This window comes from Phytophthora parasitica (assembly GCF_000247585.1).
Source record: "Phytophthora parasitica INRA-310 unplaced genomic scaffold supercont2.75, whole genome shotgun sequence".
Taxonomy (NCBI): domain Eukaryota; phylum Oomycota; class Peronosporomycetes; order Peronosporales; family Peronosporaceae; genus Phytophthora; species Phytophthora nicotianae.
The window spans coordinates 51,570-75,842 of NW_008649061.1; the positions used below are offsets into that span (position 1 = coordinate 51,570).

Genomic DNA, 24,273 nt, shown 5'->3' on the forward strand with positions numbered 1-24,273 from the left:
TGGCTTAAACTTGACCTCGTCATTGGGGACACCAACCATGATGAACGTGCCGCGCTTCTTCACCAGCGTCAAGTACGTGTTGTAAGGCATGTTAGGGGCATCAGCCGTCAGCAGCAACACGTTGACAGACTTTTCGGCCTTCTTCTGATCCTCGGGGTCACTCAAGTTGTAGAATTCCTCGGCACCGAGAGCACGCGTCTCCTCCTCCTTGTCGGCCGAGCGCGAGAATGCAACTGGGGTAGCACCTAACGCACGGATGAACTGGATGGCGAGATGGCCCAGCCCACCGATACCGATGACACCCACATGATCGCCAGGCTTCACGTAGCGCCTTAGTGGCGTGAAGACAGTCACACCAGCACACAGCAACGGCGCAGCGGAAGCGGACGGAATGTTGTCGGGGATCTTGAACGCGAAGTTGCTGTCGACTCGAACGTACTCAGCGAAGCCGCCATACGCCATCGCCCCGTCCTCATACTTCGCATTGAATGCGATCACCGTGTGCTCACAGTAGGCAACCTCTCCGTCGGCGCAGTCCTCGCAGGGCCTTTTGGGGTCCCTATTGAGGCACGACCAGACGTGTGCACCAACACCGACGCGGTCGCCCACCGCCAGGTTCTTCACACTGAGGCCAGCTACAGTCACCTCACCAATGACTTCGTGGCCAGCCACGCACGGGTACATTGTAGGCCTTCTGTCGCTGTTGAGGTGGTGGATATCCGAGGCGCAGATGCCACAGTGTGAGATCTTGATCTCGACGTCTTCAGGACCAAGCGGACGAGACTCGTACTGGTACGGTACGATGTTGCCCGATGGCTCGAAGGCAGCGTAGGCGCTAACAGTTCTTGGAGCAGCCATCACTTTAGAAGGATCGCCTGTGGGTATAGCCGATTCAAGGCGAAATGTAAAATGTGGTTGGTTTCAAGCATGACCCATGGATGCGAGACGCCGTCATCGGTGATTATGTCGATGGTGTGATTGTGGGCTCAGTCCTTAAGGGACATCATCTTAGGTACCTGTTTTCTATCGTTAGATTTACTGTTGATCAAATCTGCTTCGTTGACTCAGATGTACCAGTACCCTAGTATAATAGTAGATGTAATAATACTAATACAGATTTTTTTTAGGTAATAAACCAACGATGATGCATTTTATCCACCTTCATCATCATCGATGATGTCGTGAAGGAGATTGTGCGCCCCCCCCCCAACATCTGCAGCAAAAAATATTGTGCGCGCCCCGGGTCTATTTTGATTGAAAAGTATAACACTGGGACATGGTTGAGGAATCGGCAGTAGCTCTCAGCACAATGCAGCACGCCAGTAGGCTAGGGTCGGTCGTCAGTTAGCTCATTTGCGAATTCACTCTCAACCAAGCACCATCAAGCTACTTCTTCCGCTACCAGACATGTCTGCTGCTCCGAGAACTTTCAACGGTTACGCTGCCTTCGATAAGACCGGCGAGTGCAAGCCCTGGCAGTTCGAGCCGCGCCCACTCGGTGCCGAGGACGTCGAGATCAAGGTCACTCACTGCGGTATCTGCGGCTCCGACGTACATACCGTTGACAGCGGATGGGGCCCCACGCCGTACCCGTGCGTCGCTGGACACGAGATTGTTGGCAACGTCGTTCCAGTCGGTCTGAGTGTCAAGAGCCTCGCCGTTGGTGACCGCGTCGGTGTTGGTGCGCAGGCATGGGCGTGTCTAAACCGCGATCCGAATGATCACTGCCGCGACTGCGCTGACGGCGAGGACGCCGTGTGCGATCAGGGCGTTTTCACTATCAACGCCGCCTACAAGGACGGCTCCCGTCAACAGGGCGGCTTCGCGGACTTCATCCGCGTGGACAACAACTACGCCTTCAAGATTCCAGACGCTCTGCCGTCGGACGCCGCCGCTCCGCTCATGTGCGCTGGTGCGACGGTGTTCACGCCGCTGAAGCAAGAGGGCGTTAAGGCGGGTGACCGCGTGGGTGTGATCGGCATCGGTGGTCTAGGCCACATCGCCATCCAGTTCATCCGTGCACTGGGTGCCGTCCCCGTCGCCTTCTCTCGTTCGTCGAAGAAGGAGAAGGAGATCCGTTCTCTAGGAGCCGAAGAGTTTTACGACTTGAGCAACCTGGAGCACCAGAAGAAAGCTGCTGGGAGCGTCGACTTCCTCCTGCTTACCGCTGATGCCAAGGACATGCCGTACGATCTGTACCTGAGCCTGGTTCGCAAGCGCGGCACGTTCATCATGGTGGGTCTTCCTCCTGATCAGGTCAAGATCACGCCGTGGTTCCTGGTTCCTCGTGCTACCCGTGTACGAGGCAGCGCTATCGGCAGCATCCAGGACATCAAGGACATGCTTAACGTGGCGGCGAAGAACAACGTGCGGCCGATCATCGAGAAGATGCCGATGAGCGAGGTGAACAAGGGGCTGGACAAGGTTCGTGACGGCAGCGTCCGCTACCGCGTCGTGCTCGAGAACTAGGCAGGCATCTACTGGTCGGGATCTACAGAAAATAAAGACACTGATCATTGAATCGCTTGATTTGTATTCGCGCAGTTTGTCCTCACAAATTTGATGGAGCATTCGTAGATGTAGGGTTTTCGAGGACAACACGGTAGCGCATTTTACCGGAACGCACCATGGCAAGACCGTCGTTAACTCGCTCCATCGGTAGCTTCTGGATAATGGGGCGGACGTTTCCCTTTGAGGCTAGCTCCAGCATTTCCTTCACATCTAGAGGACTTCCTATTTTGCTTCCAACCAGGCGTTTGCCATCTCTCACGAAGCTGCCCGGACTGCAAATGAGCTTGTCGTTAGGCAGACCCACCATGATCAACGTGCCGCGTGGACGAAGAAGCTTGAGGTACGTGTCGTACGGCATGTTGTTGGCATCAGCAGTGAGCACCACCATCTTCACCGACCTCACCGCGCGCTTGGCGTCCTCGGGGTCGCTCAGATTGTAAAATTCCTCAGCTCCAAGAGCGCGAACCTCTTTCTCTTTGTTAGGCGAGCGAGAGAAAGCGACGGGGACACCTCCCATTGCACGGATGAACTGAATCGCCAGGTGACCGAGACCCCCAATGCCGATGACCCCCACGCGATCTCCAGGTGTCACGCCCTCGCGCCTCAATGGAGCGAATACCGTCACACCAGCGCACAGCAGTGGCGCTGCCTCTTCCGACAGGATGTTTTCGGGAATCTTGAACGCGTAGTCGCTCGATACACGCACAAAATCCGCATAGCCGCCGTAGGACTTGGAACCGTCCTTGTAAAGCGAGTTGTAGGTCATGACGACGTCTTTGCAGTACGGGTCGAAGCCGTCGGCGCACTCGTCACAAGGAGAGTTGGGGTCCCTATTGCGGCAGGCCCATACCATGGCCCCCACGCCGACGAGCCACAGATACCGCAATGCGAGATCTTGATCTCCACGTCTTCAGCGCCGAGGGGGCGAGGCTCGTACTGCCAGGGTCTGCACTCGCCCGACGGGTCGAAAGCGGCGTAGGCGTTAATGATGCGCTTAGGCATGTTGCCGGTGAACGTTGTGCTCTATGGGTGGGGAATGCGGAATGGTGGGGTGAAGACTGAAGCGAACCGGAGGGGTCATCAAAGGCGCGTGGAAACCAGCGTTGAAGGGCAGAGCTACTTAATCGATTAAGAATATTGAGCCGGGCAGCCCACTTGTGTCCAATCACCGCGCCCCAGCACATTCCAGCGGTTTGCGGCCAAATTGCTGGGCCATCATGCCAGGCAGTTTAGTCACGATTGGTGAATGTTGTGTCACGCGGGTGCCGCATCAGTCTGTGCGAGGCAGTGGTCATTGCTCAACTTGCGTCGACGGAAGCACCGCCTTCCTTTCGAGCCATGCTGTTGCAAAAGTCTCCGTCGTCAAAGAAATATGCCACGTTCTTTAAGGTGCCGCTAGCGTCGCCCAACGAGCACCGTCGCCAGTCCGCATCGCTGCTGTCGAGACTCTTCTTCTCGTATGCAGACGATATGATGCAAATTGGTAACACGCGGCAACTGGATCAGGACGATCTGCTGGTGCTAGATGACGAGAGTCGCTCGGAAGTCGCTTACGCCTTCTTTAAGCGGCACTACCACCGCCAAAGCCAGTCTATCGTCCGAGCTATCATACACGGCTACGGGTGGAAGTTCCTTCTCTGTGGGCTGGCGTCGGCGTTCACGACGGCATGCAATCTTTTCGCACCCGTTGTGTTACACCACGTGATCGACGCCTTCGCTACACCGGAGATGGATCTGACGAGTCTCGGAGTGTGGCTAGCAGCCTTTTTCGCCTCTCGTCTCGCCAACGCTCTGGTGGCGCCACACGTAGACTTCCAGATCCAAATGATGACGTTCCAAATTGCAGTGTCATTGCGAGCGCTGCTGTTCGAGAAGACCATGCGACGCAGTATTCAAAGTCGCAGCGACGATAAATCTGTTGACATTGCAAATATCTACACGTCGGATATTCGGAGAGTCATCTACGTTGCCAACGAGATCAACACGTTGTGGATTTTACCCATCCAGATCGGCGTTGTCGTCTACATGTTGTACGACGTCCTTGGCCTTGCCGCTTTTGCGGGGCTTGCCGTTATCGCGCTGTCGATGCTGATTGCTTTCTTCTTCACCAAGAAGACTAGTGGAGCGTACAGGGAGCTGATGAAACGCAAAGATACCCGCATGAAACTCGTCAAGGAGGTATTTGGGGCTATTCAGATAGTCAAACTCAACTCATGGGAAGGAAAATTTGAGGAGAAACTTCTTGCTCTGCGATCGCTTGAACTGTCTGCGTTGGCAACATTTGTGTATTTCATGTGTGGGTCCATCTTTGTGCTGTGGGCATCACCACTCTTCGTGTCGACAGTATCGTTTGCAGTCTACACATTGGGAATGGATCAAGTGCTAACAGCTGCAAAGGTATTCACTGCCATCGCATTGTTTAATTCTCTTCGTGACCCACTACGCGATTTCCCGAGCATCATACAACAGTGTCTTCAGGCCAAGATCTCGCTGGAGCGAATGGCAGAATACCTCGCTCTGCACGAAGTTGATCCGTCCAACGTGTGTCGAAACGTTCCTTCTATTCCAGGTGACGCTGCGATCATGATAGAGCACGGCACATTTGACTGGGGCCAAGCTGGAAATCCGGTGCTGACGGACGTAAACCTCATAGTCAAGAAGGGTGATTTGGTCATCGTTCATGGACCTGTCGGCTCTGGCAAGTCTTCGCTGTGCTCTGCCTTACTAGGCGAGATGGAGAAAATTGACGGCAAGGTGTCTGTAAACGGTAAAGTGGCATACTACTCACAGCAGCCGTGGATCCAGAATATGACCATCCGAGAAAATATCCTCTTTGGACATGCCTTCGACCACAACAAGTACCAGAATGTGCTGGATGTCTGTGGCCTTCTCCCCGACCTGCAGCAATTTCCCGGCGATGATGCAACTGAGATCGGCCAAAAGGGAATCAACCTGTCGGGTGGTCAGAAGGCTCGTGTGAGTCTGGCACGCGCCTGCTACTCCGACGCAGATATTTTCATCTTGGATTCACCTCTCGCAGCAGTGGACGCTGTGGTTCAAAGCGAGATCTTCAGCAAATGTATCTGTGGGCTGCTAACAGAGAAGACGGTGGTTCTTGTCACTCATAACCAGGACGTTGTCGAGTCTGGCGTAGCGAATTGCAAGGTATCAATGTCAGAAGGTCAAGTTTCTATCGAGCGACAAAAAAGTAAACGCCCTCGAACATATTTTTCGACACAGATATCACCGGACAAGACGGAGAACGAACCAAGAGCTACCAAGCATGATGACGATAGCCTGAAGGACACCGCTCGTCTGATCGAAGATGAAGAACGCGAGGAAGGTCGAGTGTCGGCGACGGTGTTTTGGCACTACTTCGACGCAATGGGAGGACTAAAAGTGTTGTTGCTGCTGCTGCTGATCCAGTCATTGTGGCAGGGATGCCAAGTCGGGAGTGATCTGTGGCTCAGTCACTGGACTGGTCAGAAGGGCAACACGTACGATGCCTCACGAACCCAGTACAACATGACAGTCTACGCATTACTGGGCGGAGGCAGTGCTTTGATGGTGCTCGCACGTGCTGTGACGACGGCTACTGCTGGACTCCGTGCTTCTCGCGAACTATTTCATCTGCTTACACATGCGTTGTTGTATGCACCATTAAGATTCTTCGACGCCAACCCGATCGGCCGGATTCTCAATCGATTTGGAGAAGACATTACTGCAGTGGAAACCGACATCCCATTCGACACCGGAAGCCTATTGGTGGCAGGCTTCTTCACATTTTGCCAGCTTGCGACGGCCATCTACATTGTGAAAATACTGATCGTGTTCATCATCCCACTCGCGTATCTCTATGTCAAGTTCGCAAAGTTTTACTTGATGCCGTCTCGAGAGATTTCACGGTTGCTGAAAGTGGCGTCTTCTCCAGTTCTCAGTCACATTTCTCAAGCCGAAGAAGGCGTTACTACGATCCGAGCTTTTGGACCGGAATGTGTGGATCAAACAATTGCTAAGAACTTATCACGGAATGATGTGAATGCTCGCGCGTGGTTTTGCGATTTTGTAGTGTCGACGTGGTTTCAACTTCGCATGAAGCTCATCGGCTGTGGTGTTGTGATTGCTGTGGTGTCATGTCTAGTCTACCTTCGAGACTATCTATCACCGGGGCTTGTTGGTGTTGCGTTTACTTACGCATTGAGCATTGACAGTCGTCTCGCTCGACTAGTACATGTCTGGTCTTGGCTAGAAATCGAAATGGTCAGTCCTGAAAGAATCATGGCGTATGCTTCGATTACACCAGAGGAAGAGCAGAGCATTCTCGCAATTGAACCGAGTCAGCCATGGCCCAATACTGGGAACATTTCCTTCCAAGACGTCGTCTTCAGCTACAAACAAGGTGCTGCATCTGTACTCAAGGAACTCTCCTTCAATATCCAGAACAACGAAAAGATCGGCATTGTCGGACGCACCGGTGCAGGCAAGTCCAGCCTCACCATGGCGCTCTTCCGTATCAATGAGTTGGTCTCCGGTCGCATCCTCATCGACGGCATCGACATCGCCACTATGCCACTACGCACATTGCGATCGAATCTGTCCATCATTCCGCAGTCACCTGTACTGTTCAAGGGTACACTGCGAGCCTACATGGATCCGTTCGACGAGTTCACGGACGCGGACATCTGGAACGCATTGGAGAAGGTGGATATGAAGACGCAGGTGTCGGCACTGGAAGGTCAGCTATCGTACGAGTTGAGCGAGAACGGGGAGAACTTCAGTGTGGGCGAGCGGCAGATGCTGTGCATGGCTCGCGCTCTACTGACTCGGAGCCGCATCGTGGTGATGGATGAGGCGACGGCGTCCATCGACCACGAGACGGAGAAGAAGCTGCAGCAGATGATCAATCGGGACTTCCAGGACGCGACGGTGTTGACGATCGCTCATCGATTGGGCACGGTGTTGGATTCGGATCGTATCCTGGTATTGAGTGATGGCCGTGTGGTGGAGTTTGATAGTCCTCGGGAGTTGGTGAAGAACACGAACGGAGTGTTCTATGCGTTAGCGAAAGAGGGAGGATATTTAGACAAATTGCAGTAAGAAGCATTTAAGAAAGAACGTGAGCGTTAAGCTGGAATCATCTTGGTCATGTCCCTGTGCGAAGGCGTTGACCTACTTAGTTTTCAAGCACAATACGGTATCGAACACGCCCTTCCCGCATCATTGCGATGCCTTCGTTCACTTTGCTCATGGGCATCTGCTGGACGATAGCACGCACGTTCTTCTCTGACGCCAATGCCAGCATGTCCTTAATGTCTTGGATACTTCCGATGAGACTTCCCACCCACTTGATTCCCTTGGCCACCACAAACATTGGCTTAAACTTGACCTCGTCATTGGGGACACCAACCATGATGAACGTGCCGCGCTTCTTCACCAGCGTCAAGTACGTGTTGTAAGGCATGTTAGTGGCATCAGCCGTCAGCAACAACACGTTGACGGAGCTTTCAGCCTTCTTCTGATCCTCGGGGTCACTCAAGTTGTAGAATTCCTCGGCACCAAGATCACGGATCTCCTTCTCCTTGTTGGCCGAGCGTGAGAATGCCACTGGGGTAGCACCCAACGCACGGATGAACTGGATAGCGAGATGGCCCAGCCCACCGATACCGATGACACCCACACGATCACCAGGCTTCACGTTGCGCTTCAAGGGCGTGAAGACGGTCACACCAGCGCACAACAACGGCGCAGCGGAAGCGGACGGAATGTTGTCGGGGATCTTGAACGCGAAGTTGCTGTCGACGCGGACGTAGTCTGCATATCCACCGTACGCCATGGAACCGTCCTCGTACTTGGCATCGTAAGTGATCACGGAGCGGTTGCAGAAGGCGTTTTCACCGTCACCACACTCCTCACAAGGCCTCTTGGGGTCTTTGTTAAGGCATGCCCAGACTTGAGCTCCGACACCGACACGGTCACCCACGGCCAGATGCTTGACATTGGTACCAACAACAGTCACTTCACCGATGATCTCGTGGCCAAACACACATGGATACATCGTTGGTTTCCAGCCGCTGTCGAGGTGGTGAATGTCCGATCCGCAGATACCGCAATGTGAGATCTTGACTTCCACGTCTTCTTCACCGAGCGGACGAGATTCGTATCGGAATTGCACAATCTTGCCCGACGGCTCGAAGGCAGCGTAGGCGTCGACAGTTCTCGGGAAAGTCGACATGTTTCTCGAGTTATCGGGATGCTGAAGTGATGAACGAAGCAAATTAAGGAATGGCGGATTGGTTCGTGTTTCACTTCAGCAGACAGGTTGGATCAGGGTAAAGGAAATGCAGCGGCTGTACGCAGTAGGAACCATGCTGTTGTCGCAACAGTGTTGCAATAGTCGTTGCTTATCAGTGAAATGTTGATGCAGTTGGGGCAAGTTGCTAATCAACGATTATGCAGATCAACAAGCTTCATGCATTTTGTACAGTACAAGTGCACCCTCGTACCAGCACGTAATACCCCCCCCCCCCAAAAAAAAAAAAATTTACCACGGTAAAACAATTCAGGTGAAAAATACTGCTGGGCGGACATGTTGAGTTGTTTTCCCAACTTTCTCCCGGTTCACAACTCATTAAAATAAATTCAATGGATGAACACGCTTGTTCGCCCGTCGAATTTAAAAGTGGACTTCAAGTCTTTAACTCTTCTAAAGAAACTTTATATGCATAAGACTCGAGGCTACACATATATCTTGAGCGATCCGATGACTACCAAAATACACAAGACCAGGCTGTATCTGTGGCTCCATTTTTACTGATGCATGCCAATAGCATTCTCCCAAAAAAACTTGTGTCGCAAAATGACAAACATAGCTCACTTTAGAATACTTTTATACCCACATTTGGTCACAATAGGACCTTGTTATATACTCCTGACATAACAGCTCAAGTATAATGTCATTTATAACTTCAATTCAGCATAAACGAAATGTCCGCATCATCTCCACTTGTCACACGTTTCATATACTGAAACTCTTGATCATCTCGTTTTGCATGGTCATGACATCCAAAAGCTCATTTTCAAATTCGCTTCCGACCAAACGCATCTGATCGAGACTTACCAAGACAACATATCATGTCGACTGCTCCGAGAACTGTCAACGCATACGCCGCCTTTGACAGCACCGGCGTATGCAAACCCTGGCAGTACCAGAGTCGCCCACTTGGTGACGAGGACGTCGAGATCAAGATTTCTCACTGCGGTATCTGCGGCTCTGACCTTCACACCATTGACGGCGGTTGGGGTCCCGCCCCGTACCCGTGCGTTGTTGGTCACGAAATCATTGGTGAAGTGACTCTGACTGGCCCGAATGTGAAGAATCTGGCAGTGGGCGACCGTGTCGGCGTGGGTGCCCAAGTGTGGGCTTGTTTAAACCGCGATCCCAATGACAAGTGCCGCGATTGCGGAGATGGTGAGGATGCTGTGTGCGATCAGGGTGTCTGGACTTACAACGGCACTTATAAGGACGGCGCCAAGTCCTACGGCGGGTACGCCGACTACGTGCGTGTCGACAGCAACTACGCTTTCAGGATCCCCGAGGTTATTCCTTCCGATGTGGCTGCACCTCTGCTCTGTGCTGGTGCTACCGTTTTCACGCCTCTGAAGCAGGAGGGCGTGAAGGCGGGCGACCGTGTCGGCGTCATTGGCATTGGTGGCCTTGGCCACATCGCCATTCAGTTCATTCGTGCCCTGGGCGCCACTCCTGTTGCTTTTTCGCGTTCTGCAAACAAGGAGAAGGAAATTTTGTCGTTGGGAGCCGAGGAATTCTACAACCTCAGCGACACCGAGCAGCAGAAGAAGACGGCCGGAAGTGTTGATTTCCTGCTGCTTACCGCTGATGCTAACAATATGCCGTACGATCTGTACATGAGCCTGGTTCGCAAACGTGGCACGCTCATCATGGTTGGTGTCCCGAATGACCAGATAAAGATTTCACCATTTTTCTTGGTTCCTCGTGCTGTGCGTGTGCGAGGCAGTGCGATCGGTAGTATCCGGGACATCGAGGACATGCTGGAGCTCGCGGCGAAGAAGAACGTGCGCCCTATCATCCAGAAGCTGCCGATGGCCAAGGTGAACGAGGGGCTGGACATGGTTCGTGAAGGCCGTGTACGCTACCGTGTCGTTCTAGAGAACTAGGCCGTAGAATAGTTTACTGTAGAGGTCCACTGGTGGGTAGGTTGCTTTCTTTCATGAAGATCTCACGCTGGTGTTCAATGAAATCAACGACTTTATAACTTTCTCGCTAACATATAGACACCGTGCACGACTCCTTTGCCCTATCATAAACGATAGTGCAATACACTTTATCTGCTGAAAAAAAAATCTACATATAACGACATACAAAATCTGAATCTGGAACATAGTCATTTAAAGCGTGGTATAAATTACAGATCTCTATTTATGGGTACATAAATGTTTCACTTGAAGAATGCATTTGACTTTACATCCTTCAAGTAAAACATTTAAAGTTTCCGAACGGAAACAAATTGCCGTTGAATGGCATACAGACGAAAAAAAAACTTTATAAAAATTTAATTTTTTTCCGTCTGGATGCCATCGAAGCATATTTTACGGTTACGTTATTTACCCAAAATATAAATTGCATAGATTACCTTTTATGAATGCTCATTTATTACCCTTATTATATTCTGATAGCTTACCCGATTATTTTACTAGTACTTATTTTACTCGAAATAATTTCTCTCATAAATGACCAGCCCGTCAAAGAGAATCTTTTTCTCACTTCCCAAAACGACCGCCAAGCCACCAATCACGCCCAGGAAGAGCAGGTGACAACTATGGCGCCCCCTAACGTTGACAACATGTTCACGCTCAAGGTGGACAATGTCCCCTTCCAGATCGGGTGCGTATGCTTTCTCGTTTCTCTCTCTCTTCTCCGCCCCATCTAACCTCTTCTTATCCCCAGGAGCGACGAGCTGCGCGATCTCTTCTCCAAGTTCGGCGAGATTGGTGACGTCTACATCCCCCGCGCTCGTGGCTCCAACGAGTCGCGCGGATTCGCCTTCGTGCGTTTCATGGAGAAGCGCGACGCCGAGGACGCCATCGACGGCATGGAAGGTCAGGAGTTCCAGGGCCGCGACCTGCGCGTGCAGTTTGCCAAGCAGCGCCGTCCCGACAACCCTCGTGAGTTCTACTCGCGTGGCAGCGGCGGCGGCGGCGGCGATCGCTACGGCGGCGGCGACCGCTATGGAGGAGGAGGTGACCGCTACGGAGGAGGTGACCGCTACGGAGGAGGTGACCGCTACGGAGACCGCAGAGACGACCGCCGGGACGATCGCCGCTACGATGACCGCCGGGACGACCGCCGTGATGATCGTTCGCGTCGCCGCTCGCGCTCCCGCTCTCCAGACCGCCGAGACCGCGAACGCGGCAGTGCTGGCCGTGACCGCAGCCGTAGCCGTTCGCCCCACCCGCGCAGCCGCTCGCCGCGTCGCAGCGCGTCACCGCCTCGTCGTGACTAAGTGAGCTGCGGCCCAGCGAAGGACAGCGACAAGGAAGAGGAGGAGTACCAGTTTAAGCAGAGAGGCGAGACCAGACCAGATCCAGATGGATTTTGCTTGTTTTATCTACTTCGGACGAGTGGTCCTGCATTGTTGCTGCCTTATCGAGAGAGTATTAAACACGTGAACCAACCGGAGAAACTTCAAAAAGAGTCGAGAGAAAAGGAAAACTGCTGGGAGACTCGGGAGAATCCTGACCAGAGTTGGCGGTTGTTTCGTGGGAGGTGTTGAGGGTGGTGCATTCAAAAACGTCGTGTAGTGCGGGTCCTGTGTTTGATGCTGCTGTTGTTCGAGTCCTGTGAGGTCGAGGCAGCATTGTGTGTGTTCTGAACAGACGACTGATCGTCCTTCTGTCGCTATTTCTACTGGTTACCAACCGCAAAGGCCTCGACGGACGTCTGGCGTGCTCAAGCCGAGATGCTTGCACTCCAGGCATGAGTAGGTAAGGTATCTGGCGGCTCTTCTGGCATTCAAACGATTATGCACGCGGGAACTTCTTAGAAACAGACGCACCAACGGCAGTTTGGTTAACAAGAAGCGCCACAGTTGAAGCTCTGTCATGATTGATGGAGCAAAACAAGGCAAGGACCGAGTCATCGATCTTAACGGCTGCAACATTGATACGCTCAACTGTCGCGCTGATGATTGAACTGAGAGACTTTCATTTCAAAAATGTTAGTTCATCCACGATTCTCGCAAAAAATAAAGAGCAAATTGAAAAAGAATGGCGCGCTGTAGAATCACTGCATCCTGCTAATGGCGCTCCTAAGACGTGACGATGAGGTAGATGAAGAAGGCGATGACACCAACCATGAGTCCAGCACAGTAGAGCGAGCGCATGTCGCCGTCGATGTTGGAGTATCCGCGGCGTCGGTAGCACAGACCTCCAGCGTACACGATCGCGACAAGCAGAATGGCTCCACCCAGCCCAATAAAGATGCGGCTGATAGAACTACCAGTATTCCCGTTTGATGAACTGTCGTCGGAATCGACTCCGTCTTCGTGGCGTCCGTGGACACTGCGGACAGGAATCGTCGCACTGGAAGGTTCATCCTCGCAGCAATCCAACTTGGCTCCCGTCGTCGGGTCCGGCTTACAGCAGCCTCCCTCCCACCCGCAGCAGTCCAGCCCAGCAGCACCACATTTAGGTTGGCCCTGGCACGTGTTCGCATCACTCGATTGAGAAGTACTGGACAGAGCTGTGATCGGCGTTTCCGAGGCGCAACAATCCAACTTGACACCAGATCCCGAGCAGCAGCCGCCAGGTACGCCGCAGCAGTCGAGCTTGGCCGCCTCGCACAGTGGTTCACCGTAACATTTTGCTGCGTCCTTAGTCTTCTCAACTGCCTTGTGAGTTACGTTGGCGACCACGGGGTGCTGGTTCTTGCAGCAACCCAACACAGTACCCGAGATGGGGTCAGGCTCACAGCATCCATCGATGGTGTTGCAGCAGCCCAATCCAAGCACAGCACACTCATGTTCTCCGAAGCAGGCGTTGCTTGGCAATAACGCGGGATCTTCTTGTGGGCAGCAGCCCAGCGCACTCGGACAGCAACCAGGCAACGTACTGCAACACATCAACGCCGTGCCATTTTCTCCTGCCGTGGCACACGCCGGAAAGCCAAAGCACTTGTCATCAGGATCGAGGTCGGGGTCACTCAGAGCTGGGCGGTTCTTTTGAGCGAACCACGACGGACGAGTAGCAATCCAAAACATTGCGTTCGTACGTGAAGACCACGTGTCGAACGCCTTCACCGTGTTGTTCAGCTCATCCCAAGCTTCCGCTGCGTTCAAGATCGCGTGATCCATCACTACAATCGAACGCCAGATGTCGTATTGATCCAGATCGGGGAGATCCTGACTCAATAGCGCATACTCTCGCGCTACATACTCCTCGTCCAGCAGTTGCGAAGTAAACGGCGTGAAGGGGAGCATGTTGATGCCGTGAATGTAGACGGCACGGTCGCCAAACCACGTGTTGTACACCACACTCATCTCGCCCACCACACCCACCATGGCGTTCTTCGAGAAGACAGGCTCGTAGATCTTCGAGTTCTCCGACATGTGCCAGTATTTCTTGACCGATCGCAATTCCGTGGCCAGTAAGAGACGCGCGTACTGGTGGTAAGAGCTGTCTCCTTGTCCTTCGGTGGCCTTTTCGTCCAGTGAGGAGAATAAGGCCAACGCATAGTAAGCGTTGAGGTCTTCGCTGCTGCTTTCCTGAGACTTGCCGTCCTCCATCGGGAACAAACCACTAGCGTACGAGTGGCCAACGAACCAGTCTTTGTGGCGAGCAGTAGGGAACAGCAGTCGGACTGGCAGGTCGTTGAAAAACGACGTGTTGCTGTTGAGTAGCGGCGTGCCAATATCTCCCATGATCAAGGCACAGGCTTGCGCATGCTTCTCAATGAACTCTGGGTCGAATTTCCGAACCGCAGCAAGCGCATAGACAAAATATCCGTAGTGGAACTGCAATAATAGACATAAAAATTGTTAGAATGACACCATTATACAGGTATACAAGCATCTCATACATGATGGTCGTTGTAGTATCCGTTGCCATAGTCTGCCTGCTCGTCATTCCAGCCATCGTTCGTGATCACTCCTCCAAACGTTTGGTCGTACACAAAGTGATCGACGTTAGTGCCTTCAAGCCAATCGACGATCTCCAGCTCAACTTTTGTCAGGAGTTTCTGCTTCAATTCTTCCTGCTTGAACGTGTCCGCAATCAGCAACAAACGCGCATCGCGACTCACTTGCTTGCCAAAGTTGTACGAGTCCGGACTCATTGGCGGCGGGTACTTGTCAGCGTCAATAGGCAGCTCTTTAAGGATAGCCTCCGTTGCTTTAACGCGCATATCAAGACGAAGCTGCTTGTCGTCAGAGCTGTCACTGAAGTCATCACTAAAGAGACCGTCGTCCGCGTAGTTCCACTCGACCGCTGGCAGATTCTCCTTCATGTGCCACACAGCGCCGAACACGCCTTCCATCAGGCCACGGATGCTCGTGTACCTCAAGTCCGACAGCACTTTGTTCTTGCCTTTCTTCAAAGGTTCATTGTCAGTCTGCACTTGCATCACGTCCATGTGATGGGGAAGCGCTAGCATCAGCAGTTTGTTCTTCTCCTCGTCCGTCACCTCGTCGGCTGTGCCGTGGAACGTCGAAAAGCTCTTTGTCTTCCACTGGAACTCGAGCAAAGCCTTGTCCGAGTCTTGAGGGTCCACCGAGTGAGCGACGTCACCTCCAATAGCGTATACAGACGCCGACTCGAGTAGATAAGCCATCACCTTGGCGTCGTGACACAGCGCCACTCTCAATACACCCGTAAACTCCTCGTCACTAGTCACTTGTCCGTTGTCGTTCAACTTGAGCTTGAGTTGTTTATCCGACGCGTAGACGTACCACGTCTGGCCATTATTGAGCTCCGCCGCGAAGGTGGCGAATGGGATGGCGTCTCCGTTCATGAGTGTAAGTCCTTTGAGCTTCTTAAAGCGATTGATCTGCAGTCCGTCCTTGGCCTCTAGTACGGGACGACTATGTGTGTACTCCATCGTAATATACGGTGAGCCTCGCACCAGATACACGCGGAACTCCTCCGCTTGGCCGCGACTGAAGCGCACGGTCGTACTGAACGCGTCAAAGTTGACGACGTGGTGCGCTAGCGGCAGCGTCGACGTCTGCGCCTGCGAGCTCACGACCATCTGGGCGATGAAACCTTCCTCAATGTCTCGCGGTGCCACGACGCGGAACGGGAAGCTCACGTGCAGTTTCTCGTCCAGGATCTTGTGAACGTAGGGCATGGATACGACAGCCGATTGGCCCTCCGCCAGCACCAAATTCGTCCACCACGCGCCAGTGGGGAACGGCACGTCGGCCAGCAGCTTTGGACGTCCATCCGACGACGTGTTGGCCACGTGAGCGTCCAGCGGTAAGTGTTCTGAAGCTGCGAATAGGCTCGAGGACAGCTGAAGCGGGTGCGACGCCACGGGGAACGGCAGCTGCAGCTTAAGGTCGCTGCCCACGGCGGAGACGCATTGCACGTAGCTCCAGAGCAGCAACAATGCGCCGCCGACAACTCCAGTCATTTTGCTTGACTGGTGTGCGGGGCTGGGATCTAATAAGGAAGTGAGAAGATGGGAGCAGCATCAGATTGCGTGGGTCATTCACAAATGCAATTTATATGAGCGTTTGTATGGTGAAAAACGGAAACCTTTCACCTGAGTTTGACCACCGATCTTCTGGCTCACCTGCGATTTGTGCGATCTGAGTCGACGCAATTCTGGATTACTGGACGTGTCGTCTATTACTGACCGATCGTGAACAGTATTCACACGTACTGTAACTGGATAGGCAGCGTCCAATTCACAGGTTATCCCAGAAGCATTCAACTCCTCGTAACGCGAGCAGTGACAAACGACAGCTTGTAGAGATCAACTCGATGCTCATACATATTTACCATTGCTTCGGTGGTCATGATCCGCACGACCGTTGAAGTGGCATTTCAGCCAAGGCCAATTCAGATTATCAGGCCATTTGATATGGCACAAGGCCTCAACCAAAGAATCTTGCCAATTTCTAGGGTATATTCTGCTAAGAGGCCGCATTCCCGAAGAAGCGAAATGCGCTGGGCTCGCGACAGTCTCTATGTTGACAGAGGTTAATTAAAACTCTTTAGCTAGAAGTTTATCTAGAACTTAAAAGTTCTTCATAGGCAATCATGAGCCCAAGGACTTTGCACCATATACGTGTAGGGCTACCATTGCAGCACATCGAGCACCTGCAGATGGCCGCCCTGGCAAGCGCACTTCTCAAGTTGAGACTGGGAGAAGACGTTGATCTCAGCAAGATTTACATCAATCGTTGTGTTGTTGAACTTGTCAGCAATTCTGTCTGCAAACTTCTCAAGGACTGTATCGAGGAAACATAACTTTCAAGCTTCGTTCCACGCCAAAAAAAATGTTGGCGCTGGCAGTCAAATTTCAACATGTAATTTAGTCCACTCAAAATCTGCGATTTAGTCTCCCAAATACATTTTTATAGGCAATCCCATGGAGGCAAATGCGCAGGTAGGCACTGCATTTACAGCGCTTCGTGCACGTCACCAGCGCTGAATATCTCAAAGCGAGCAGTGTTCTTAATATTGCATTTCTCCTCCATATCTGACCATAGCTGATTTCTTCGCAATTTACTTGTTTAGTATGCGCTGCACGACAATGAAGCGGCGCCACCAGCATGGGCAGCTCGAGTGCGGCTCACACCCGAACTGCTGCAGAAGCTTCGACAAGACCCGCAGCAGGTTCTGCTCAAGCTAAACACAGCAACTGATGACGGAGCGCCCAAGGCTCGTGGAAGCAGCAAAAAGACCAGTGTGATGACTGTCAAATTGGCTTCGGACGGCGAAGCGGAGGAGACGGAAGAGCAGTACGAGTTACTGTCGTTTCCGGAGGATCCAAGCATCAATCACGTCTGTACCTATAGGCGAGAAACAGGCGATGGAGCAACTGGCGGCTACAGTATTTATAAGACAGGTGCAATCCACCAGAAGCTGCTGGTGCAACGACTGCTGGACGCCACGGAGAAGGATCGCATTAAGGATAAACATGCCAAGTCTGTGCTTGCATCCAAGTCACGTGCGTCGAAGCTAATTGACTCGGAGCTAGAGAAACCTGCGAAAAAGCAGCGACTGACAAGGCTGTCGAGTGTACCAACTTCGAGGACGTCTGGAGGGGGCAGTGCGTGGTCCATTGCATCAGGCCACAAGCGGTAAGTTTCCAAGCGGATTAGTTATGAGGTGGAAATGTACGAGGAAACTGACTCTGATCTGGCCCAGGACAAGGAAATTGATGCTTCCATCAGCGTTAACGAAGGAGGATGCCAAAGAGGCTAGAGAGAGGATTGAAAACCGGTTCGAAGTCGAGGTGGAAGCTGCACCAAATGTATCTAGATCAGAGGAGAAAACAGCTGAGTGCGAAACAGGAGACAGCGAGATCGAGGAGGCTCCAACAGTAGTTGTGAGTAAGGATACTGCAGCCGCCGCTCGTGATGCCGAGTTTCATGCTCTTTTTTCGTCGGATTCTGAAGACGACGACAACAAGGTGGATCGAAGCCAAAAGCAAAGGAAGAAAAAGAAATCATGGAAGGGGCATACAAGCACTGCTGTACCAAGTGTAGACGAACAACATGAAGGCAAGTCGGTCGCTGGAGCAATGAATAAGGGATCTCTAATTTCAGACTCGGATGCAATTGCTCAACCGAAGGAGTCTACAAGCCCGGCAACAGGAATTGGCACCACCAACGAGCCATCCAAGAACGAATCAAGTGCTACAGAAGTGAAAAAGAACGAGGAAAGGCTGGATATCTACGCGCTGAAGCCTATCAAGCCGTCAAGTTCTGGCATCGAGGTTAAGCGTGCGAGGGTGCGCTCAGCGCTCGTATCCGATAGGGTGAAGCAGGCGCGTTTGCCCGACCTGTCGTTCTTCCCGTCTGCTGTTGTACAGATCTGTCAGCGACTAGCGAACTACCATGGTCGGTCGATAATCCTCGATGAGAGCGACTACAACGCGTTCGTGGAGACGCACGAGCAGTTCCGACAAGACTGGGAAATGCTGGACAAGGTGGGAAGAGGAAGGAGTAACTACACTCTAGTGACTTTAACGTAGCTTATTCTTGTTTTTTTTTTTATTATTTCCTGAACAGGCTTATTCCATCGAGATGATCAAGACAGAGGGTCTGCACCTGCAGCTTGAAGTGGCGTCGCCGGACAGCAATCTAGAGCAGCTCCAACAACGGATAGAAGCCTCCAGTAGCAAGAAAGCGGTGCGTCGGTGGCAGTTCTTAGTAGTGGGAGTTTTCAGTAGATGACGTTGCTATCCTTGGTCTTGCAGGGTCTGCTGTTCGTTCGGGACGCCATGGCGAGCATCCAGAAGATTTTGCACAGCATCCAAGTGTCCGTCGACCGCTTTAACATGAAGGCGCACACGTCGCAGACCACATCTGATTTACACAATATTAAGTGAGTTTGTGTTTTCCACACATCAACTTTCCACATTACACAATCTACCGACACGAGGCAGCTCCTACAAGCGCCGTCGCCAAGTAGCCAGCGAACAGTACGCGCATAGAGCAGAGAGAAGTCAATCAGCTACGACACAATGCAGGGAGGAGACTCGCGAAGCCTCACGGAGCCGCCGTTCATCGCGCGTGTGAGCGTCTCCATCAAGAGGTACGCCTCTACATAGGGATCTTCACTTATGGGGGGACAAGATCGACAGTTTACATGTAAACTACCTCAGCTCTACTCCCTCCATATATAACAACCGTAGCTAATATCATTGGTATTGCAAATGACAGGAAATGGCAGTATCTGTTGGACAAGAGCACTATCCATGTGTACGGACGTTGGGGTGTGGCACTGGGCCTATTGGCGCTCTACCTCGTGCGCGTGTTCTACCTCAACGCTTTCCACATCGTGACCTATGGCCTGGGTATCTACCTGTTGAACCTGTTCATTGGCTTCTTGTCACCGCAGATGGACATGGAGAGTGACGGCCCGCTACTACCGCACAAGCAGAGCGAGGAGTTCCGGCCGTTCACACGCCGCGTACCTGAATTCCAGTTCTGGTACTCGACATTCAAGGCCACCATCGTGTCGCTGCTCATGACGCTCAGCAGCGCCTTTGACGTGCCTGTCTTCTGGCCGATCCTGCTCATCTACTTCATCGTGCTCTTCGCGCTCACCATGAAGCGCCAGATTAAGCACATGTGGAAGCACAACTACGTCCCATGGGACCATGGGAAGCAGGTCTACAAGGGCAAGAAGAACGCCAAATAGACGCCCACGCAGTGCAGCGACGGCAGAACCAAGAGCATAGGAAATCACCTGTCATTGCAATTGGGCCAAGCCTAGCAGACATGTAGCAGAAAAAAGCTCGAGAGGACAAGTTGCAGGCCAGCCGTATTGACTATGGATAAGTGTGGAGCTGGCAGTGGATTGTCAGCCCTAGGCATAAAGTGAATCTACCCAACATCTTTACTCACGAATGAAGTATACTTTTACAAATTTGTGTTCCTACACGAAATAGAGCAATCATTTGCACTATTTCGTGTAGGCAACACAGCCGTATCGAAGCACCACTTTGCTGTTGACATGACACCGATGGCGCCGCGGTGGTGGCTGGGAGCGGCGGCGTCTGGGCGGCGTCTAGGGCGTTGGCGAGCGCTATCGCTGCGCACACAGCGAGTCAGAACGCCCAGCTACGAGTGTCGTGCGTTTTCCGTGCTGGTGTCGGTCCCGGATCCCCGTGAGCGGCGTCCAAATGCAGTTAAACCGCAGATCCGAGCACTCGTGCTGCGTCGGGCCATGAGCACGGTGCCGCCCAACGAATCCGATCAACAGAAGCAGCAGCGCGATTTGGAGGCCAAGACGGCGGCTCGAATCCTCAAGCAGAAGCTTAAGAAGGACATGGAGACGGCCAGGAACCTCGTATGAACATTGGAGGCTGAACTGCATACTACTATTTCTAACAAGGATCTTGTGGCTTCAACTCTGACAGGCCATGCACCAAGTGGTAAACATACCCAACGTTATTACAGCGGCACGGATCCTGGCCACGCCCTATCTAGCACATCTGATCATCCAAGGAGACCACGTCTCAGCCATCGGCTGTACGAACGGCTGCCAATTGCTACTAGCCAATTTGGCCACCAAGCTAACTATTTATTATTGTTATTATTACTGTAGTACTGGCGGTGGCGGGGGTGTCTGACTGGCTGGACGGCTTCATTGCGAGGACGTTCCATCAAGAGTCGATCGTGGGTTCATTCCTGGACCCGTTCGCAGACAAACTGCTGATCGGTACTTTGTCGCTCAGTATGATGTGGACGGGGTTGTTGCCACTACCGCTGGCGGCGCTGATTTTGGGTCGGGACGGTTTGTTAATTGGCGGCACGTTTTACCACCGACTGAAAACCAAGGACGAATCCTCTGGATTCTTCGACACCTCCGATAGTGGAGCCTTCCAGGTCAAGCCATCGATGCTGAGCAAGGTCAACACTGCACTGCAGCTGTCAGTCTTCGGACTTACACTTACCAACGCAGCGTGGCAGATTCCCCCGGACCCGGCACTTCATCTTCTTTTGTACGATGATACTTATATAATGATTGGATGCTCGAGCTTTGACTCATGGTTCGTTGTGTGTGCAGTGGTGCTGTTGGCACAACAACCTTCCTGTCCGGATCCGAGTATTTGTACGGATATATGACCAAGACTGGGGCGTTCAAGCCCCTTCCAAAAGCTGTTGAGCGGCCACTTCGCAAGGCAGTGGAAAGAACCGAAGCGGTTATAGAACGCACTGAGGCTGTGGTCAAGCGCACTGAAGAAGTGGTTAAGGTTCCGCTTCAGAAAGCAGTCCAGCGCACGAAGGAGCGGCTGAAAAAGTAGAAACGTTAGACAGCAATTGTGCTACTGCAGAGTCGAAGAGATGGGAAACGAGAGATCTTGAGAACCCCGAACAGGTGTGTGATTTTAACTTGTGTTGTTATTTACCTATTACAGTACAGGCTATTAAAGTACAGGCTCCAAATCGAAATTCCCGCGGCTTCGAAACACTTTATTGCATCATGAGTTTGACTGCAGTTTGTACGTGAGCAACGTCAGTAAGAAAATTTCCACCATAAAAATTATGCAACAACTCGAAGTTCCTCAAAACCAATCATTGTTATCGTCGTTGCTTACAGCTTTAACATTTCTTTACGATAGACACAGTGGACACTATTGCAGTCGATTGAGTTCGCATTTGGGAGGCAAAATTCTGGCATCAGTTCGCGTTACATAACGATTCTTCCACTCATATTCGGATTTTACTTTACAGATTTCACTACAACTCAACAATCTTGCCGGAATACACTCCTTTCGCTCTATCTTCTTCATTCGAAGGTAGCTCATATTCACCTGCATCTCTGCGTTCTGGAACGGGAGCGAGGCCTCTTCTTCGCCTCAGTTCACGCTTGAACGCCCAGTTGGTGAAAAGCACGCAGTTGCCGCCCACTAGCATGCCTCCTTGGAGGTCTTGTGCTCGATAACTGCGCGGAACTTCTACAGGCGGCTCAACATAGTCGTCTTCATTATCAGCGTCGCTGTCGAATATGTCACTGCACTGTTCTTCGGAATTGTCCGAATCACCGAGAAGCTCTGCATCGCCAGCGCTCAGATTGGCATTGGATTCGGCGATGTACTTCATCAGTTCCTCTGTGTAGCTATGCTCTTCGTTATCTTCACTGACAGTGGAGCGCACTGGTTTGCGTCGACTTGCATCTAGATTCACGTCCATAGGGCGCTCTCGAGACCCGAAAACCTTCTTGAGCCACGCGTCGCTGGCACTAGGCGCTACCATGACCGGCTCCATCGGCTTGGGCGTCGCAGTGAGAGGAGGCATCACGCTTATGATTCGGGTACCTGGGACCGTCACCGAGGATTTGAAAGTGAAGTGGAGTGATCAAAAGAGACCAAATGGCAATTGCAGGCTGCATGGAGGTGACATGGATTATTTGCGAGAACTCATGAACAATTTGTCTCAGCGACACGCCCACCATTATCACATTGAAGGCTGAGGAAGAGTGCTATTCATTCTAGTGTCACTACTGCTATCGGCTGCCTCGTTCTTCACTCTTATACATGACAAACTCGTCTTGGACGGACTGGTCCGAGCTCATAATGTACTTCCACACCAGCGTCGTGCGGTTCGCCTCTAGCATTGAGTATCCGAAGTGTTCATAGTCCGACACGGTGTTCCACGATGCAGTGTGAGTCGGTGGTTTTGACATGCCTTCAACCTGACCAGCGCCACCCGTCAAAATGTGCACGGGGGCTTGCGGGTTGTCGTACACTTTATGGTCGTCTGAAACGCCGTCCAGATCAGCTTTGTTCTTAGCGACGGGAAGGTTTCGTTCGTAGTAGTGTTTGTGGCCTGCCAGCACCACATCCACCTTGTACTTGAGTAAAAGCTCTTCAAATGCTGCCTGGATCAACGCGGTTTGCTCGTTTGGCACGTCGTTCTCCGAGTTTAGGACGCTGTAGAGCGGACGGTGCATACCGACGAAGATCCACGGAACGTTGGCGCGGTTGGCGTTTGCCTTCTTGAGATCCGCTTCGATCCAGCTCAATTGGTCCCCGAAGTTGCCATTGTAGACCCAAGGCGTCATTCGGTTTGAGGGCGCTCCAGGGTAGTCGGTCTCGGACGAAATCGAAGTGAAATGGATCGGGCCGTGGTCGAATGAGTGCCACATATTCAGTGTACCACTGCTCTCCTCGTAGGGCATCTTGAACCGGGTGTTGTACGCAGTGTAGTTGCCCAACGCGTTTCGTTTTTTGCGCGAAAGTTGGCACACTGGCGAGTGACATTCAGCTTCGTGGTTGCCTACCAACACCATGTACGGGACACGGCTCATCAGTGGCATCAAGGAGTTCATCCACTTGTTGTATACTTCCTCGTAGAAGAAACCTGCGGCTTGCTTCAAGGCCAAGAAATCGTCGTCGGCGTACGAGATATCGCCGAGGTGATACACGAGATCGATGTCGTCCGAGGTGAGTTTGTTCACGTTGGCAATTGTATCGACCGAGTTCTCGCCGTCTCCAAGATCACCGTAGATCAATACGTTAAATGTACTATCGTCTGTAGCTGGTCGTGCCGTAATGAACGAAGTGACATCACTTGTGTACTTCTCGTCACCTCTACTTCCCACTTTGTAATAATACTTGGTCCGTGGTTTAAGGCCGGTGATTTTCGCGTGATGGTGGAACAAATTGTACTCCTTGTCGCTGTAGTAACTAGCACTAGACACCGGCGTGTCGACCAGTTCCAGCGTATCCTCAGAATCTCCCACCCACACGGAGCTGTCGGTCACATCTTCGAACGTCGCCCACGACACTGTCATAGCCGTACCAGGTTTCTTCCCTGCAAACGCCAAGTGGATCTGCTGCGGATAGAAGTTCACGCCATCCTTGACTCGACAGGACTGGTTGAAGGTGAGGTCTCCGATGTTGTAGTTATACTCGCAGAGACTCGTGGGCTCACAGACGTCCAGCACTTTGTTTCGGTAGCACGTGTTGTCATCCACGATGACATTCGCCTTGACAACGGCAGTAGCCAGAGCTACCAATGACAGCAAGAGCGCACGCATCGAAGG

At 52.2% G+C, this 24,273-nt stretch overlaps 13 protein-coding genes across 18 annotated transcripts; 7 read left to right on the plus strand and 6 right to left on the minus strand.

Annotated features, from left to right (window-relative positions):
• Positions 1 to 19: 19 nt before the first annotated feature.
• PPTG_17866 (hypothetical protein) lies at positions 20 to 858 on the minus strand (the record flags this gene model as incomplete). Its single annotated transcript, XM_008915734.1, has 2 exons — positions 20 to 57; positions 255 to 858. The coding sequence occupies 2 exons, from the start codon at positions 856 to 858 to the stop codon at positions 20 to 22; spliced, it is 642 nt and encodes a 213-aa protein (XP_008913982.1).
• A 417-nt stretch (positions 859 to 1,275) lies between these two features.
• PPTG_17867 (hypothetical protein) lies at positions 1,276 to 2,522 on the plus strand. The gene has a single exon (XM_008915735.1). The coding sequence runs from the start codon at positions 1,408 to 1,410 to the stop codon at positions 2,467 to 2,469; it is 1,062 nt and encodes a 353-aa protein (XP_008913983.1). The 5' UTR covers positions 1,276 to 1,407; the 3' UTR covers positions 2,470 to 2,522.
• On the minus strand, positions 2,508 to 3,676 carry PPTG_17868 (hypothetical protein). Its single transcript, XM_008915736.1, has one exon. It carries the CDS (start codon positions 3,362 to 3,364, stop codon positions 2,552 to 2,554), a length of 813 nt encoding a protein of 270 aa, XP_008913984.1. The 5' UTR covers positions 3,365 to 3,676; the 3' UTR covers positions 2,508 to 2,551.
• On the plus strand, positions 3,636 to 7,675 carry PPTG_17869 (hypothetical protein). The gene has a single exon (XM_008915737.1). It carries the CDS (start codon positions 3,850 to 3,852, stop codon positions 7,606 to 7,608), a length of 3,759 nt encoding a protein of 1,252 aa, XP_008913985.1. The 5' UTR covers positions 3,636 to 3,849; the 3' UTR covers positions 7,609 to 7,675.
• PPTG_17870 (hypothetical protein) lies at positions 7,320 to 8,837 on the minus strand. Its single transcript, XM_008915738.1, has one exon. The coding sequence runs from the start codon at positions 8,741 to 8,743 to the stop codon at positions 7,685 to 7,687; it is 1,059 nt and encodes a 352-aa protein (XP_008913986.1). The 5' UTR covers positions 8,744 to 8,837; the 3' UTR covers positions 7,320 to 7,684.
• Positions 8,838 to 9,567: 730 nt separating this feature from the next.
• PPTG_17871 (hypothetical protein) lies at positions 9,568 to 10,989 on the plus strand. Its single transcript, XM_008915739.1, has one exon. It carries the CDS (start codon positions 9,643 to 9,645, stop codon positions 10,702 to 10,704), a length of 1,062 nt encoding a protein of 353 aa, XP_008913987.1. The 5' UTR covers positions 9,568 to 9,642; the 3' UTR covers positions 10,705 to 10,989.
• Positions 10,990 to 11,320: 331 nt separating this feature from the next.
• Positions 11,321 to 12,825, plus strand: PPTG_17872 (hypothetical protein). The gene is made up of 2 exons (XM_008915740.1): positions 11,321 to 11,431; positions 11,495 to 12,825. The coding sequence occupies exons 1-2, from the start codon at positions 11,367 to 11,369 to the stop codon at positions 12,048 to 12,050; spliced, it is 621 nt and encodes a 206-aa protein (XP_008913988.1). The 5' UTR covers positions 11,321 to 11,366; the 3' UTR covers positions 12,051 to 12,825.
• On the minus strand, positions 12,698 to 16,357 carry PPTG_17873. Of its 2 annotated transcripts, XM_008915742.1 has the most exons (3): positions 16,337 to 16,357; positions 14,624 to 16,203; positions 12,728 to 14,558 (listed from the first exon to the last, which is right to left on the minus strand). In XM_008915742.1, exons 2-3 carry the CDS (start codon positions 16,172 to 16,174, stop codon positions 12,855 to 12,857), a joined length of 3,255 nt encoding a protein of 1,084 aa, XP_008913990.1. In that variant the 5' UTR covers positions 16,175 to 16,203; positions 16,337 to 16,357; the 3' UTR covers positions 12,728 to 12,854. The 2 variants fall into 2 exon arrangements, with proteins under 2 accessions (XP_008913989.1, XP_008913990.1); XM_008915741.1 differs by lacking the exon at positions 16,337 to 16,357 and having other exon boundaries at positions 12,698 to 14,558; positions 14,624 to 16,295.
• Positions 16,358 to 17,116: 759 nt separating this feature from the next.
• PPTG_17874 (hypothetical protein) lies at positions 17,117 to 19,144 on the plus strand. 5 transcript variants are annotated; one of them, XM_008915743.1, is made up of 5 exons: positions 17,117 to 17,155; positions 17,287 to 17,852; positions 17,920 to 18,703; positions 18,786 to 18,905; positions 18,974 to 19,144. In XM_008915743.1, the coding sequence occupies exons 1-5, from the start codon at positions 17,138 to 17,140 to the stop codon at positions 19,103 to 19,105; spliced, it is 1,620 nt and encodes a 539-aa protein (XP_008913991.1). In that variant the 5' UTR covers positions 17,117 to 17,137; the 3' UTR covers positions 19,106 to 19,144. The 5 variants fall into 5 exon arrangements, with proteins under 5 accessions (XP_008913991.1, XP_008913993.1, XP_008913992.1 ...); XM_008915745.1 differs by having other exon boundaries at positions 17,117 to 17,852; XM_008915744.1 differs by having other exon boundaries at positions 18,786 to 19,144.
• Positions 19,145 to 19,240: 96 nt separating this feature from the next.
• Positions 19,241 to 19,920, plus strand: PPTG_17875 (hypothetical protein; the record flags this gene model as incomplete). The annotated part of the gene is made up of 2 exons (XM_008915748.1): positions 19,241 to 19,311; positions 19,440 to 19,920. 2 exons carry the CDS (start codon positions 19,241 to 19,243, stop codon positions 19,918 to 19,920), a joined length of 552 nt encoding a protein of 183 aa, XP_008913996.1.
• A 272-nt stretch (positions 19,921 to 20,192) lies between these two features.
• PPTG_17876 (hypothetical protein) lies at positions 20,193 to 21,799 on the plus strand. Its single transcript, XM_008915749.1, has 4 exons — positions 20,193 to 20,571; positions 20,642 to 20,753; positions 20,830 to 21,226; positions 21,292 to 21,799. The coding sequence occupies exons 1-4, from the start codon at positions 20,236 to 20,238 to the stop codon at positions 21,527 to 21,529; spliced, it is 1,083 nt and encodes a 360-aa protein (XP_008913997.1). The 5' UTR covers positions 20,193 to 20,235; the 3' UTR covers positions 21,530 to 21,799.
• Positions 21,786 to 22,640, minus strand: PPTG_17877 (hypothetical protein). Its single transcript, XM_008915750.1, has one exon. The coding sequence runs from the start codon at positions 22,521 to 22,523 to the stop codon at positions 21,966 to 21,968; it is 558 nt and encodes a 185-aa protein (XP_008913998.1). The 5' UTR covers positions 22,524 to 22,640; the 3' UTR covers positions 21,786 to 21,965.
• PPTG_17878 (hypothetical protein) lies at positions 22,622 to 24,267 on the minus strand (the record flags this gene model as incomplete). Its single annotated transcript, XM_008915751.1, has 1 exon — positions 22,622 to 24,267. The coding sequence occupies one exon, from the start codon at positions 24,265 to 24,267 to the stop codon at positions 22,732 to 22,734; it is 1,536 nt and encodes a 511-aa protein (XP_008913999.1). The 3' UTR covers positions 22,622 to 22,731.
• Between the last annotated feature and the right edge of the window lie 6 nt (positions 24,268 to 24,273).

What these genes read in the sequence shown, in the direction of transcription:
- PPTG_17873 (XM_008915741.1), bottom strand. Translation starts at nt 16,174, where the DNA reads ATGACTGGAGTTGTCGGCGGCGCATTGTTGCTGCTCTGGAGCTACGTG. An exon ending in GATACTACAACGACCATCAT is followed by an intron (nt 14,559 to 14,623) that starts GTATGAGATGCT and finishes CTATTATTGCAG; the next exon opens with TTCCACTACGGATATTTTGT.
- PPTG_17874 (XM_008915743.1), top strand. An exon ending in ATTGCATCAGGCCACAAGCG is followed by an intron (nt 17,853 to 17,919) that starts GTAAGTTTCCAA and finishes GATCTGGCCCAG; the next exon opens with GACAAGGAAATTGATGCTTC. An exon ending in ACTGGGAAATGCTGGACAAG is followed by an intron (nt 18,704 to 18,785) that starts GTGGGAAGAGGA and finishes TTTCCTGAACAG; the next exon opens with GCTTATTCCATCGAGATGAT.
- PPTG_17871 (XM_008915739.1), top strand. Translation starts at nt 9,643, where the DNA reads ATGTCGACTGCTCCGAGAACTGTCAACGCATACGCCGCCTTTGACAGC.
- PPTG_17872 (XM_008915740.1), top strand. Translation starts at nt 11,367, where the DNA reads ATGGCGCCCCCTAACGTTGACAACATGTTCACGCTCAAGGTGGACAAT. An exon ending in AATGTCCCCTTCCAGATCGG is followed by an intron (nt 11,432 to 11,494) that starts GTGCGTATGCTT and finishes TCTTATCCCCAG; the next exon opens with GAGCGACGAGCTGCGCGATC.
- PPTG_17867 (XM_008915735.1), top strand. Translation starts at nt 1,408, where the DNA reads ATGTCTGCTGCTCCGAGAACTTTCAACGGTTACGCTGCCTTCGATAAG.
- PPTG_17870 (XM_008915738.1), bottom strand. Translation starts at nt 8,743, where the DNA reads ATGTCGACTTTCCCGAGAACTGTCGACGCCTACGCTGCCTTCGAGCCG.
- PPTG_17876 (XM_008915749.1), top strand. Translation starts at nt 20,236, where the DNA reads ATGACACCGATGGCGCCGCGGTGGTGGCTGGGAGCGGCGGCGTCTGGG. An exon ending in CCACGTCTCAGCCATCGGCT is followed by an intron (nt 20,754 to 20,829) that starts GTACGAACGGCT and finishes TTATTACTGTAG; the next exon opens with TACTGGCGGTGGCGGGGGTG. An exon ending in CCGGCACTTCATCTTCTTTT is followed by an intron (nt 21,227 to 21,291) that starts GTACGATGATAC and finishes TTGTGTGTGCAG; the next exon opens with TGGTGCTGTTGGCACAACAA.
- PPTG_17869 (XM_008915737.1), top strand. Translation starts at nt 3,850, where the DNA reads ATGCTGTTGCAAAAGTCTCCGTCGTCAAAGAAATATGCCACGTTCTTT.
- PPTG_17877 (XM_008915750.1), bottom strand. Translation starts at nt 22,523, where the DNA reads ATGCCTCCTCTCACTGCGACGCCCAAGCCGATGGAGCCGGTCATGGTA.
- PPTG_17868 (XM_008915736.1), bottom strand. Translation starts at nt 3,364, where the DNA reads ATGGTATGGGCCTGCCGCAATAGGGACCCCAACTCTCCTTGTGACGAG.